General features: G+C 38.6%; 1 protein-coding gene across 1 annotated transcript in view; it reads right to left on the minus strand.

The window, feature by feature from the left end:
* The window catches only part of LOC124261544 (mitogen-activated protein kinase-binding protein 1-like), a 118,083-nt gene that overhangs the window by 25,151 nt on the left and 77,944 nt on the right, over nucleotides 1-14,988 (minus strand). Inside the window, 11 exon segments of the mRNA XM_046695859.1 lie at nucleotides 6,154-6,292; nucleotides 6,685-6,886; nucleotides 8,596-8,703; nucleotides 9,141-9,392; nucleotides 10,072-10,190; nucleotides 10,638-10,834; nucleotides 11,551-11,642; nucleotides 12,062-12,176; nucleotides 12,906-12,972; nucleotides 13,785-13,931; nucleotides 14,489-14,602. Of these exon segments, the coding sequence (XP_046551815.1) occupies nucleotides 6,154-6,292; nucleotides 6,685-6,886; nucleotides 8,596-8,703; nucleotides 9,141-9,392; nucleotides 10,072-10,190; nucleotides 10,638-10,834; nucleotides 11,551-11,642; nucleotides 12,062-12,176; nucleotides 12,906-12,972; nucleotides 13,785-13,931; nucleotides 14,489-14,602 (1,552 nt within the window).

The raw sequence follows: 14,988 nt of genomic DNA on the forward strand, positions 1-14,988 counted from the left end.
CTCTAACTTGTAAAAGGTCTCAAAAACTTAATACTAATCCTTGATAAGACATTGTAAGGGTCAGTATAACTGCAATGAATACATCAACCCCTAACAGTCCCCACTCTATCTACACTCAGATCACCCCTGCCTAACATATCAAACAGCGATTACCAACAAATGACATTTAAAGAACAGGCTATCGACTTGCAACTGTAAGAATCAATACGTGCAACTAATTACAATACATCAAAAAGATATGACAGTGATCACAGATTAAAGATAAGTTGTCCCCGAGCAGTATCTAAAGTGATTGTAATCCAAACACCCCCTGACAATCAGAGGGTGAAGAATTAGTCTGTCAAACTGTCCAACTGGTCTCAAAAGGGATTGTTTCATAATCCCTTTGAACACAATATTTACATGATAAACAAGCTCACCTAAATTTGTCAGATATCCATGCCAATACTTGGCCCACACTCAGATCCCCTTGAACATTTTCTAAAGAATCTACTTGAAGGCCAGATATCATATGTGACTGTTTATTACTTGTATACACAGCAAGCTGATCCGCCAACATCTACAACTTCATGGGTTGTTTATTGGCCCTGGTCTATCATGGTTTTATTCACCCTTGAAAATAAAACGTCTGTTTGGCATTAATTTTAGGTAATTGACTACAATGAAACTTTCTTATTTTAGGTCTTCCCTTTTGAATTGCTATCAGTTTGTAGATTGGGTGCGGACAGAAACCTTTTGACACATTTGGGGACATTTCTCAAGTGAACTGCACTTTTCTTGTACACTCTTTGAGTAAACACATATGACGTCTTGATCTGCCTCCATTCAATCACATCTAGACTTGCAAAAGTAATTAATTAGAGGGGTACACAAAGTCCGCAGTCTAGACTACCAGTTGTCCGACTTCCATTTTTGTGGAAGTCGCGGGTGGCTGAGCGGTCTAGGCATCTGACTTTGTGTGCTGGCGATTGGGTGCCTGACTCTGAGGGTGCGGGTTCGAATCCCGGATGGGGCTCAACTCAAAAAGTACTAGAATTTGTACTTTACTAAGATGTGTAATCCCAAATATAACATATGTTAAATATTAATAGTTTAAATGATAATTTCTAAAAAATAAATAAATAACAGACTGAGGTCCTTGTACTGGCCGCTTATCTAAACTTGCCTCTTCTAAGGATTAAGGATAGAATGACTATACACCCATAGGCTCAGTATTCAGTACAGCCTTGGAGCAAAGCTAAGTCACATGTAACAACCAGCAAAGATTGTTGAAGACAAATTCTACCTTTTGAATCACAGTGGGCCCAGATTTTAGCAATTGGTTTCAGGTATTTTCACATTACTCACAGATGTCGCAGGAAGCGCAATGACTTACTTCTGTACATGCTAAACATTGTGTAGAGGGTAAGGCAAGACAATCAGATAGCTGGCAAGTCGTTATTATGTAAGATATACACACCTGATCTCCCATGACACCTGCTCCTACAGACATTATGTTTGTTGACCTCAAACTATTGTGAGCAATGTGATCCCTATGTTTACAAAACCATTACATATACTATTTAAGTATTATCATTAAATATCACACAGTATATACATACTGCCAGTGAACAGTGATAATCAGTGATCAGTGAGCTTATAGTTTTCTATGATAACAAACTGAACCTTGAGATTCCATGAATTATGTTCTGAACAGGGGTTTGTCAAAAAATGCTGTCAATGCTTCCTGAATAATTGCAATAAATGGCCTTGACCTTGAACAATGTGGGTCAATCTAATCTCATTTCCTGTTATGGTTACCAACATTGAACTCGATCTTGTACTGACTGACTGAGTTTAGTTTTACGCCGCATTTAGCAATATTCAAGCAAATCACGGAGGGGGACACCAGAAATGGGCTTCACACATTGTACCCAAGTGGGGATTCGAACCCGGGTCTTCGGTGTGACAAGCCAACGCTTTAACCACTAGGCTACCCCAACCACCCCGATCTTGTACAAAATGAGGCAAAATCATATGAAATGGATCCCACACACCAACAGATTACAGTAAAAATCATAAGTTAACACTCACACATTTTTTTATCTTAGTTTCTTATAATTGACCAGAGTTTCTTTACTCCTTCATGAGGTGAAATAGGAGAAATAAATGAGTAAGAATATATAGCATTTGACATGCTTAAATTCTTGCATTTATGTGTATCACTGCTAAATGCCACTCAAAAACTCGACACAAGCATCTTTAATATTTATCAGTTGTTATCTTTTTCATTTCAGACAGAAAGCTATTCTCAGTTTTCCATGCACAAATCCCGGCACTTCTCCCTAGCTACAGTAAAAGTATCACTGTTGTAATTCCTCACCCAACTACACACTTAAACTCTCATTACCCCCAGTGATACACAATCACCTTCCATGAAACAAAAATATTTTCTTATCCTGGCTTATCGGGCCGTGTGAAGGTCATATATAATCCTGTAACGAGCATACACTGTAAAGATTTGCAGTCAGGCATGGCTAAACTGAAACAGTAATCCAGCCTCGTAATCCCCACGTTAGTCACAAGCACTGATCGGTAGTCCATTACGTACGACAGTTTGGCTTGGAGATTTGACTCTCTTGTCAGTGTGCAGGCAGCCATGATTGAACACTGCAGTTAATGGCTTACATTTACTGATCAGGAACATGGCTGTAACAATAACGGGTTGTTCAACATGTACTGGCCTTTATATAATATCTAAGACATGACTATCGGGCAATATATTTTCTTGTGAATATCTACAGACATGTATAAATCTTGCCTCTTCTTGATCACTCTGATTAAAATACAGAACAACAAAACTACAAAAGATTTTAAAATCTTTTCACTAAATATTATCATGATTTTCATATTAGTTTTCAATATACATTTTTCAAACAAATTCCTAAAGATCAAAACAAATTTTTGTGAACTGTTTAAGGGATAGCAGTTTTATTTTTCATTAACTTGTCCTTCATCCAATTTCAACAAATAAGATTCATGGCATTTCTACAATGATCCTTCCAAGATCTTGATCACTCTGTTATGTTTTAGCCAGGCTGTATAGGTTATAGGTTTTGGTTTAGAAAATGTTGTGTCGAGTACAGTAGGTGGCAATATAACACCTTCAAAACTAACTTTCTTTTCTCTTCACCCAAATTTGCTGAGATAAACAGTTTATTCTACTAGTATTAAGTATGCTAAAGACATTTTGCATGTGGTGAAGTAAAAAGAAGTACTTTTGAGGTATATGTTTTCCCACTTTTCATGATTTAACTTAGTTAGCTGAGCATTTTTTTAACTAAGAAGAGGAATCTGTCTACAGCTAAAGGAGACAGTTGTCACTGACAAAAGAAGATAGCCGCTTATAAATCAGACAGTATGAAGAATGCCAATCATCTGTGCCATATTACTTAGACAATGGAAAATAATCACTAAATGCCCCAAACTGTGGCTTTTTAATGTTAAATGATGACACCTAAGTCATATTGACACTAAATATATAAAACCTGGTAGTGATAATCTCTATGATGAAGTCGGAGATAGCATATCTGATTCATACATGAGTAATAAAGGCTGAGATTATTGTCAACAGCTATCAACACAAACAATCAACAATACCTGCAGCCTATCTCCATTCACCTTGGCTACATTTACAGTGCATAAATAACTTGTGCAACATTACACAAGCAGTGTGGCTAATATATAGCTGATGTGAAGATATTAACATTAGGTTTAGCAGGAATGATGCCTGAACTTTGCCCTGTTGTTTTAGATTCCTTAATTCACTCTGCAGAGTTTTGTCCGTTGGGTATGCAAACTGTAATTAAGGGTTCAAATCCTATGTTATCTTTCCAGGTTTGCCAATGTCAATCTCATAGGTTTAATGAAAATTGGAAAACATCAAAAAGTTGCAAATAGTTTGTCTCTCCTTCGACGTCAAACTGAAACACGATGATATAAAAAGTACTAACACTGGAAAAACTTAATCTTGATGCACTTAGAACTATTTGTGGTGCTGTTCGCGGCACGAGTCACAACAAAATTTATGATGAGACAAATTTCCAACCACTATGTACTCGAAGATACATCCAAAAACTAAAGTTTTTCTATAAGATGGTTAATAATTTAACTCCAAAATATCTGAGCGATCTCGTCCCTCCTAAGGTATCTGACACAACAAGGTACATTTTCCGAGACCGTTTGAAGCTCCAAACTATCCATAGTAAAAGTGCAAATTATGCTAAGTCATTTCCCCCCAGTTACAGTAAGATTGTGGAATTGTTTGTCTACCGATTATAGAGAAACGTCTACTTTGGGTAGTTTTAAGAAACACATTAATGGGTCAAATAATAATAGTCAAAATTACTTCAATTTAAGCTTTGGAACAAGATTCTGTCAGATTTTCCATTCACGCCTCAGGCTCGGTTGCAGCGATTTAAACGCACATAAATATCAACGGTTTTTATCTTCAAATCCCTCTTGTTCTTGTGGCTACTGTTACGAAGATCCAATTCACTATTTCTTTTCGTGCGTTAATTACACTGACATAAGACATAAAATGTACTTCTATACTAAAGGATATGACATCAAATCAATACTAAACGGCCACTCTAATGGATCTACTAAAGGTAATCTTGAATTATTAGAATCTATCCATTCTTTCATTGTACTGTCAGGCAGATTTGTGTTGTAATGGTAAAAACGAAATTGCACTTACTATTAAGTATTTTCCGACACTAATGGTTCTAATGTTAAAAGCGGCTATATTACAGTTTATGATTGTTACATTTCCAGAAAGCTATTGTTTATCCTTTGTTAATATCATGCTTTTCTCCGCATGATTATTATATCTATAATATATCTGTATTCCAGAGCGGTATTCAGATAAGCACAATACTGCTTGTTTACCAATCCAGTTCCTCTTTTGGAAATAATATGTTTAAACCATATAAAAAGTACAGTTGAGAATGTTGTTCAACACAACTCATACACCTGTGACGACTTGTGGTTTTGCTGCATATTTGTTTCTTTGTTGTTTCACACTCAGAAATATTCCAGCTATATGGTGAAGGTCTGTTGATAATCGAGTCTGGACCAGACAATCCAGTGATGAACATCATGAGTATCAATCTATGTAACTGGGATACAATGACATGTGTCAACCATGTCAGCTGGCATGGAACTGACCAATCAAGCATTAAGAATACAACCAACATAACCAATCTCCACCCAGAACATGTGGGTGCTGGCACATCCAGGAAAGCATCATGTCACAGCTACCTCTATGTCTCAGGCATGATAAAAAAAATTTTCAGGCTGTGTGAATTTCATATATACCAAAGTATCAGACATTATGATAGTGAGTGAGTGAGTTTGATTTTACGCCGCTTTTAGCAATATTCCAGCAATATCATGGCGGTGGACACCAGAAATGGGCTTCACACATTTTGCCCATGTGGGGAATCGAACCGGGTTTGACTTTAACCACTAGGCTACCCCACTGCCCCACATCATGATAGAGTCCCAATTAAACAAAGAACAGTTACATGTCAATGACATAGTATGGGAATCTTGAAAATATTAACACAATGATCACTTTGTGGAATGGGGCCATGGACACCATTCCTCAAAATTATCCTGGTAACTTCAGACCTTCAGAGACTACAGACAGTCATCATACTACCGTCATTTCCCGTATTTAAGCCCACTCAAAAATTGCGCCCATTAGCTACAAAATGGGTTATTTCATCAGCATATATAACGTTTGTAGTGCAGTTAGAGGTTTTCAGGTGTACAGAACGTTTTGGAGTCCCAAGAGAGGTTAGGTACTCTATACTCAAATAGACAATCTCAATCCATATGACTCACACATGGTCGCAATAAAATATGATAATATCATTATTAAAGTTCATTCCATTTTACTGTGTCTCAGAATCATTTTCTTGTTACAAGCATTTCCTGAATTTAAGCCCTGGGCTTAATTATGGCTTTTATTATTTGTTAACGAGAAGGGTCATTTTCCGTTATTAAGCCCAGGGCGTAAATACGGGAAATCCCGGTTGTATGGCTTTGAGAAACAATTGTCTGACGAAAGCAGTGAGCCTAGCAAGGGGTGACAACTCTGCAACATACCTGGCTCTGTGTTGATCAAGCTCATCTCACTCTGTGTTTTCACTGCGAATCCTGTATCAGCTCTTTCAGCCCATCTGCCCTTGGGCTGCTTTGCTGACTCCAGGCTGCGGTCCTTGCTGTCACCGCTGCTGCCGACCATCTACACACATCACACACTTGTAGGAGTCAACATCTCAACATGAGCTCAAAATCTGCACAGAATCTATGCACGCTGAATTCAAATTTTAGCTTGTGCAAAATAAAATAGACAAAAGATATCTTGACCTTAGAGGGACAGTAATCTTGGGTTAATTTGCAGTCCCAGTAAATCTAATTAAAATCAGTCAAAATCCACTCTGATCGTCTGTTAATTCGAACATTAAACAGTCAAACACACAGCTAATGTTTATCCAATGTCTTCTCACATCCACTAGAAATATGTCTACTGGGCAGTATTGGGATCAAAGTTCATCTTTATCAAATTCTATAAGAACACATCGGAACATAAGAACGGGAAATTTCAATGATACAAATTATGCAACTGTAACTAACCTTGGCTTTTGCCCAGTTGGGTAGGGGCCCAACACTGAAGCGATAGTCAGGACCACTCTCCTCGGCTGGAGCTTCATGGTAGTCCTTCTCCAGCATGTCCAGTACGTTGTGGGCAGGCTGGAACTGTTGATGCTCATGTAACACTGGAAAGTTGTCCATGCCGTCGTGGGTGCTGGCCTTGGAAATGATGGCCGTCTCCCTCCTGTGTAGAGGAGAAGTGTGAGCAGATGGTATTTGACAAAGGAGCAGGTGGTAGGGTCTTACAATGACAGTACTAATTGTTTGGACAGGCCTGCAGATGCTGTAGAATTGTATGATTACTAATTGTATCACTGGCCTGGATCAGATGCTGTAGATATCTGTATGATTACTAATTGTATCACTGGCCTGCTGATTACTAATTGTATCAGATATATCTGTATGATTACTAATTGTATCACTGGCCTGGATCAGATGCTGTAGATATCTGTATGATTACTAATTGTATCACTGGCCTGGATCAGATGCTGTAGATATCTGTATGATTACTAATTGTATCACTGGCCTGGATCAGATGCTGTAGATATCTGTATGATTACTAATTGTATCACTGGGATCAGATGCTGTAGATATCTGTATGATTACTAATTGATTGGATCAGATGCTGTAGATATGATTACTAATTGTATCACTGGCCTGGATCAGATGCTGTAGATATCTGTATGATTACTAATTGTATCACTGGCCTGGATCAGATGCTGTAGATATCTGTATGATTACTAATTGTATCACTGGCCTGGATCAGATGCTGTAGATATCTGTATGATTACTAATTGTATCACTGGCCTGGATCAGATGCTGTAGATATCTGTATGATTACTAATTGTATCACTGGCCTGGATCAGATGCTGTAGATATCTGTATGATTACTAATTGTATCACTGGCCTGGATCAGATGCTGTAGATATCTGTATGATTACTAATTGTAATTGATATTGATTACTTAACATCCTCACACAAAAAATACACCTCATTTTCGATCCCAAACTAATCCTCATTGATTATCATTGATATAAATGATGCTGATATTTCACTCTCCAACTATATCATCTCATCATCATAACATTAGAAGCATGGATGAGACATTATTGTTAAGAAGGAACAAATATAAATATATGATGACATCACTTTACTGTTAGTTTACCTAAGGGTGGGACACACTTTGACCTAAGTTCCATGTTGTCATAGAGATATGTCAAGTCCAGTGCATATTTCCTGATTCCTATCTCACCAATTCGTGATATATTACTGACTGACTGACTTTGGTTTTACGCCGCTTTTAGCAATATTCCAGCAACATCACGGCAGGGGACACCAGAAATGGGCTTCACACATTGTACCCATGTAGGGATTCAAACCCGGGTCTTCGGCGTGACGAGCCAACGTTTTAACCATTAGGCTACCCCACCGCCCCTCGTGATATATTAAGATGTAATGGGTGTCTTTATTTCAGCTCTCCTTTTCAGAAATTCATACACAGTACTGTGACTTCAGTAACATGACCAACGTAAACCATGTATTGGATTATGTGAGGCCTCACATATTCCTTCTGTATCAGAACATGCTTTAGGTGGAATAATATCCAGACCATCAAGGGTTACGACAGTCTGTACACGTTGTAGTAGACTAAGGCTTAGTCTCTGAATACATATAATTTTGATAGTAACAAACAAGCCCATTTAAATTGAAAAGGAGCCCCAGGGAGACCAGAGATTCAGAACCTGAACCTGGAGAAATCTAGACTTGCTTCGTGTAGGGCTTTAGCACTACAGGGAAGGCTAGGCTGTAGGGAAAATAATGTGGTTCAGGGACTGTGAGACAGACTAACGTTGTAGCTATGTACCCACTATATAAGTTGTAATTTAGCCCTACCTGATATCACTGACAAACTGCAGGTCCTTGGGCATCTTGCCAAGTTCCTCCATTCTGTTCTTCATCTGCTTCGTCATTTCCGATGGCAGACGCCACACAAATATACAACTGGAACAGCATGGATGAAACAGATGTAGATCTATGTCAACTAGGATCAATAACTCTATCACCAGGGTAGCACATTTGTCCCAAACAGGAATTTGCTTATTCATTGGACAGCTCCAGCGTAATAGCCTCGTATGCATCAAATAGGCGAATTTTTAAACTCTATTTGTTTATTTCATTCAAATTTTACAGGCAATTTTACCACATCTTAAAGGAGTGGATTTTTACCTAGTGTTGACCAGACAATCCAGTGATGGGCATAGGGTGCGATAATTCATACCTTTCAGGTACAATCTAGTAATCAATCCAGTCACCCAATTCATTATTCCCCGCCCAAGACAAGCAAAGGCTGCTTGTCAATCCATTATTCCCATTTAGGCTGACTGGATTAATCATTATCTGCTAAAATGTCTTAAGAATGAAAGTAGAGTCAGTCTTACCCATCGGCTGACACTGAGATCACATGTTTGAGATCATTCATAAACTTGATTCCAGTAATGGTCTCGGAATGTCCATACATGTTGGCCACCAGCTCACCGCTGTAGAAGTCCACGATACAAATATTCTTGTCTGTGCAGCTGGTGGCAGCATAGCATCCAGACGGATCCAGCTGAATCCGTAACAGCACGCCATCGTCTGTTAGCGAGCCCTTGTAATTCTTCTTCTGTTTGGCTGTGCGGATATTATAGATTCTGAAGAAAATAAATGGTTCATAGTTAAGAACAACTTATAGCATTGAGGTTGCAGCGTCCTTAACAAAATTATTTGCAGCTGTGTTTGATCTCTTTACTTGTTGTACAAGAGTGCACTCAGCAGTCATTCAGCTATATGAGTGAGAGAGTTTAGTTTTACGCCGCACTCAGCAATATTCCAGCTATATGGCAGCGGTCTGTAAATAATTGAGTCTAGACCAGACAATCTAGTGATCAACAGCATGAGCATCGATCAGCGCAATTGGGAACAGATGACATGTGTCAACCAAGTCAGCAAGTCTGACCATCCGATCACGTTAGTCACCTCTTAAGACAAGCATGGGTTACTGAAGGCTCATTCTAACCCAGACCTTCACGGGTCCATTCAGCTATATGACCGCGGTCTGTAAATAATCAAGTTTCAACACTGATCTATTCAATTAGAACAAAATGACAACGGAGTCACCGAGCCTGACCATCCGATCCTGTTTGTTGCCTCCTTCAACATGCACTGGGTGCTGAAGATCAATTCTAACCTCTATCTTCAATCCTCATCATCTGCAGTTGTGAGATTTAAAACCTGAATCCAAGAGGCGTCAGTAACCCTCGGACGTTGTATTGTACACTTACATTGTACACCGGAGAACTGAAGATTCCCGATGGAAGGAGATTGACGTACCTGACGTTTCTGTCCTGACAGGCTGTAGCTACAAACTTCTGCGTGGGATCGGTCACCATATCATACAGCGTGGCCTTGCTGACCAGGTGCTGGTCAAGACTGAACTGGAATTCTGGACTCTACAAAGAGACAACATAAGTACTACATTATCAACATGTTTTTCTGTTTCTTTTCAAGTCCTGCAATAATTAAGCCAACTTCAAAACCATTTTTTACTTTCTGAAAATGGTACAGTACATTTTGTACTTTTCAACATATTCTAGTTTCATCCCTAAATTTTATCAGAGTTTTCACAGACACAATTTACTCAACTCACCCAACAAAACTTCAGACTTTGTGAGTGAGCGAGAGAGTGAATGTGGTTTAAGTCTGTTTGCCTTGGTACATGCACATCACAGGGGGCTGAACATGATCATGAGAAAAACTAATGGTTGATAGCATGAGCACTGACTCAAGCCATCAAGTCATGATAGCAAGCAGTCAGTAAGGTCGTCTACAGTAACCACCTGCCCTTGGTCTCACGAATGGAGATGGATATAATGTCTGGTAGTGGAAGATGGACATACCTGTATTGCGTTACGAAACAGCAGAGACTTATCTGCTCCACAACTCAGCATCTTCAGCTGGTTATCTTGGTCTGTGAAGCGCACAGCCTGAATGGATGCCGAGTGATCGTCCAGGGTCTGCAGGAGGCCATAGTTCTGTTCCACATCGAACACGTGAATCAGACGATCTCGACTAGCTGATGCCAGAACTTTGGGTCCTGCATGGTCAAGCGGTACATTTTAACATAGGAATATGTTTTGAAGAAAGCATGTTTCAGGTGATAGTATGAAACTAATAGGGATGCCACGATACATCGATGCTTTGATACTTTTTCGTAGATACAATTATTGATACATTCAAAACTGTATCGATATTTAGTTTTGAAAGTATAGGTTTAAATATGTTTATCTATCGTTTACATTTTGCAATTGTATCATGTTGTTTTATGTTATGAGAGTTATAAATGATTATTTTTCATGCACAAAGATGGGAAATTAGAACTTTTTAATCTCTGAGAATAAAAAATGTTGATCTTTTCATGGACAATTATAAAATATGAAATATTAATGTTCAAAATGTAACTAAATTTTTGCAATAATGCTGCGAAAATAGGTATCGTGATACGTATCGAATCGTGACATGGGTATTGTGATACATATCGATTCATGAAACTTGTATCGTGACATCCCTAGAATCTAAAGACAGAAGCTGTTTACCAAATGCTGGAAGACAAATCAGTTATAACTGATTTATCCAAGATATTTGTATAGAGTTGCAGACGGCATGAGGTGGTATAGTATGGCAAAGGCTGAATTGATTTCAGTGTGCTCAGTTTGTTCCTTTTGTGCAAGGAAATTATCTTTGTTGATGAAATGACAAATACTGTTACAGAGTGATATCAAGGGAGACAACTCTTGCATACTTGTCGCTTACCTTGTTTGGAGTAAGAGTATTCTAAGCACAACACATCTGCTTCATGAGCCTCTATATCTCGAATCAAATCCATATATTCAGTATCATATACCCTGAAATAATCAAATGAAGCCATGAGAAAACACAAACTTGTAATTTATAATTATACCCTCAACACATATACAAAGCCTTGTTGTAACAATGCCGTGTTCTTTCTCTTGAAAACTAACTGGAGACATTCAGTACTGAATTGATGTGAATTAATTTTGTCTTTAAGTTATTGTTTTTATGTTCTCATTCTCCATAATCATTTTCACATCCATTTTAGATTTGATCTCTGTCATTCTCACATAGTTAAAACTGAATGATTCATAAAGAAGCCATATTGTCATCACTTTCATAGAAATTTCATTTATTCTGCTGTAGATATATATGAAACACTAGACTAAAATAATCGAAATCAGTAAAGTTCTCTTTTTCCAAAGACAAAAACACTGAATAGGTCCCATCATGATGTTTGTGAACTTGTTACCTGAGATTCCCAAGTTTGTCTCCAGCAGCCAAGTGAAGGCCATCAGGACTGACTCGTATAGATCGGATACCGTTCTTCACATCATACTGGGTGTCAGTCTTGTCCGCACCCCCAGCTACAACATGACAAAAAGAATAATGTGTACTCTCACTTGTCTGTGCAAATGTTAGCCATATGACAAATGGTGGGATAATAAAAAAAGAACTTAAAACTTGAAAGCAGGTTAGGGGTTAGATGTCTGATTGGCATTTTAGAAGATGCTATTTAATGAACATAGAGAATTTTCTGTGGTTCATCTATAAAACAATAAAAAGACTGACTGACTGAGTTTGGTTTTACGCCGCTTTTAGCAATATTCCAGCAACATTACGGCGGGGGACACCAGAAATGGGCTTCACTCATTGTACCCATGTGGGGATTCAAACCCGGGTCTTCGGCGTGAAGAGCCAACGCTTTAACCACTAGACTACCCCACCGCCCCCAAAAAGAAGACGGAACCCAGAAATTCTCTATGTTCAGGTTAGGGGTTGAACTTCATCTCAATATGCAGAGCAAATGTCTCCAACAAAAGAACAAATAAACACAAACATGACATGAGGGATGAGTCTTGTAGAAATTGATCTGGAAAGTTCATCTATAGATCTGATAAAAACCAGCTATAATGATCATGACAGATGGGCCCATACAGAAATATACTACAGTAAAATAACGTTTGCCCTTAAAATCACTTGAATCTACACTAATATATTCTAACATTAGACCTGAGGACAATTATTTCCTCATATTCTGCACTTGTGTCTAATTTCTGTTGGTTCTGTGTTGACAAAATGTGTTGTTTGTTCACCTGGATTGTAGTCGACATCACAGAGGTTTGTGTGCCCCTCATCTGCATAGATTATCTTCAGCAAATCCTGGAAAGCAAGCAAGATGACCATTATGCAGTACAGTACAAAATGGAATACTGCAACATCACATCAGCTCTAGTACACCTGTAAAAGCCATCTCACCCTGCCCAAACTGTGTTCATCATTTTAAGTGCAATACTGAATAAATATTTTAATTTCTCCATGCCGACTTACTCTCATGACTTTGTAAGCAACTTAAAGACACTATATCACACCATCAATACAATATTCAGTATTTAGATTACAATATTAAATGAAAATGTTCGAATGAATTAATGCAAAGTTGCATTAAATCAACTGAACATTATTTCAAGCTAACCCCACAGAGTAATGTCCCTTGGAGCGCTCTTTATGAATATCCTACACACAACTTGTGATTGAAACCAGTTAGGCAAACACCCACAAGAGCCCATGCGACAGTTTTCGATGTACGGAGCAATTGTTTACATTCCATATATGGCAAGTGTTCTCTGTTTGGAAGGTATTTGACTTACATTTCAATTATCGATTTCAGGCAAGTTGTAAGGTATAATAAGTCTTTTATTGCATCAATAGGAAGCTAAAGTGAGTGCATATGCCCCATTTGTCAAAATATTGTCTAAAATGTGTGACACTGTGCCTTTAAGGAGATAAGAAATCATTAAAGCTTCCTTCATTAGTTTATGAATGCTTCAAACACATCTTGAATATTACCATTTCATACCATTCATTACAGTTCTATCGATTCCTATATCAAAATCTGATCATGAAATCACAATTCCCGGACCATGTTAAGTACCATCTGAAACAAGCCAACTTGCTGAACCATCTTCACTTACATGGCTGTATATATTCCTCTTATATGTTGTTTTATCCTGCATGTGAGAGTCGAGATTCCACACCCGAACTGTGTCGTCGCTCGACCCCGTCAAGAAGGACCCTGGAGGTAGAGTGGCCTTGATGTTCTCCTCCAGCATGGGGTACACCTGGAAGTGGACAGTTTGTCAAATGTCGCATTTCTTTTACCAGATTTGACAGTTCGCTTTACAATTGGTTCAGAAAACAACAAAACTCAGACTGGTTCAACTTTTGAAAAATTGGAGGTACATGTACCTAACTCCCAGTACACAAGCCAGAAAAAAAGCTGTGCATTGTTAGCATTCTTTCTAAATTTGACTTCCTATGTGCATAGTTTCTTTTTTCAATGGGATGATGCACTGACTGCAAGCCACAAGATTATCATCTTAGCCTCAATCCTTTCAATGAGCAAAACTAAGCACAAAATATGAAAACCATGTCAGCCTGGTCAAGTTAGTATCTGGTAATAGTTTATCCATATTTAAAGTACAACAAGGAGACACCAGGAAAGTTCTTCACACCCTGCTACCATGTGGGGAACTGAAACCAGGCCTTTGGTGTGACGAGCACTGTAACCACCAGGCTACCCCACTGGTCCTCAGTAGAACAGCAAGTGTCGAAGTAACTTTTAGTAAAATATAAATAAGTGTTCGTTTCAAATGATTGAACATGAGAGAATACTTACCTCCAGTGACCATACACAAGAGCTGTGGTAGAGCACAGAGTAGGCCTTGCCGACCTTCTTGATGTCGTGGACATCCCACTGGTATAAGCTGTGGTCGTTGTAGACACAGGTTACCTGTACAACACATGTACACCTTGTACACTCAGGTATTGATAAGCATACTGCTCAAAGGAAGTTAAAGAACTCTATAGTTAAGTTGTCATGGCTGATAGGCATCGTAACACACAGCATTCAAATGGTGGGTGTTCTTTAACATGTTCTGAACAGTATTTTACATTTTTTTGAAGAAATCAACACTACACTCTCATAATGTTCTAAACTGAGTAGCGCCAAGCCTGTGACTGAGTAGCGCCAAGCCTGTGACTGAGTAGCGCCAAGCCTGTGGTTAATGGCATGAGCAAAAACACGGTTGAGTATGACAAAAGGTGACCGCTAGTTCTAATTTTCAGCAGAAAAGGTGTGTTGCAAGCTTGAAGACCTATCATGGACAGGGATTTGTA

The sequence above is a fragment of the Haliotis rubra genome, unplaced genomic scaffold (genome assembly GCF_003918875.1).
Source record: "Haliotis rubra isolate DU_JTF1 unplaced genomic scaffold, ASM391887v1 Scf80, whole genome shotgun sequence".
NCBI lineage: Eukaryota > Metazoa > Mollusca > Gastropoda > Lepetellida > Haliotidae > Haliotis > Haliotis rubra.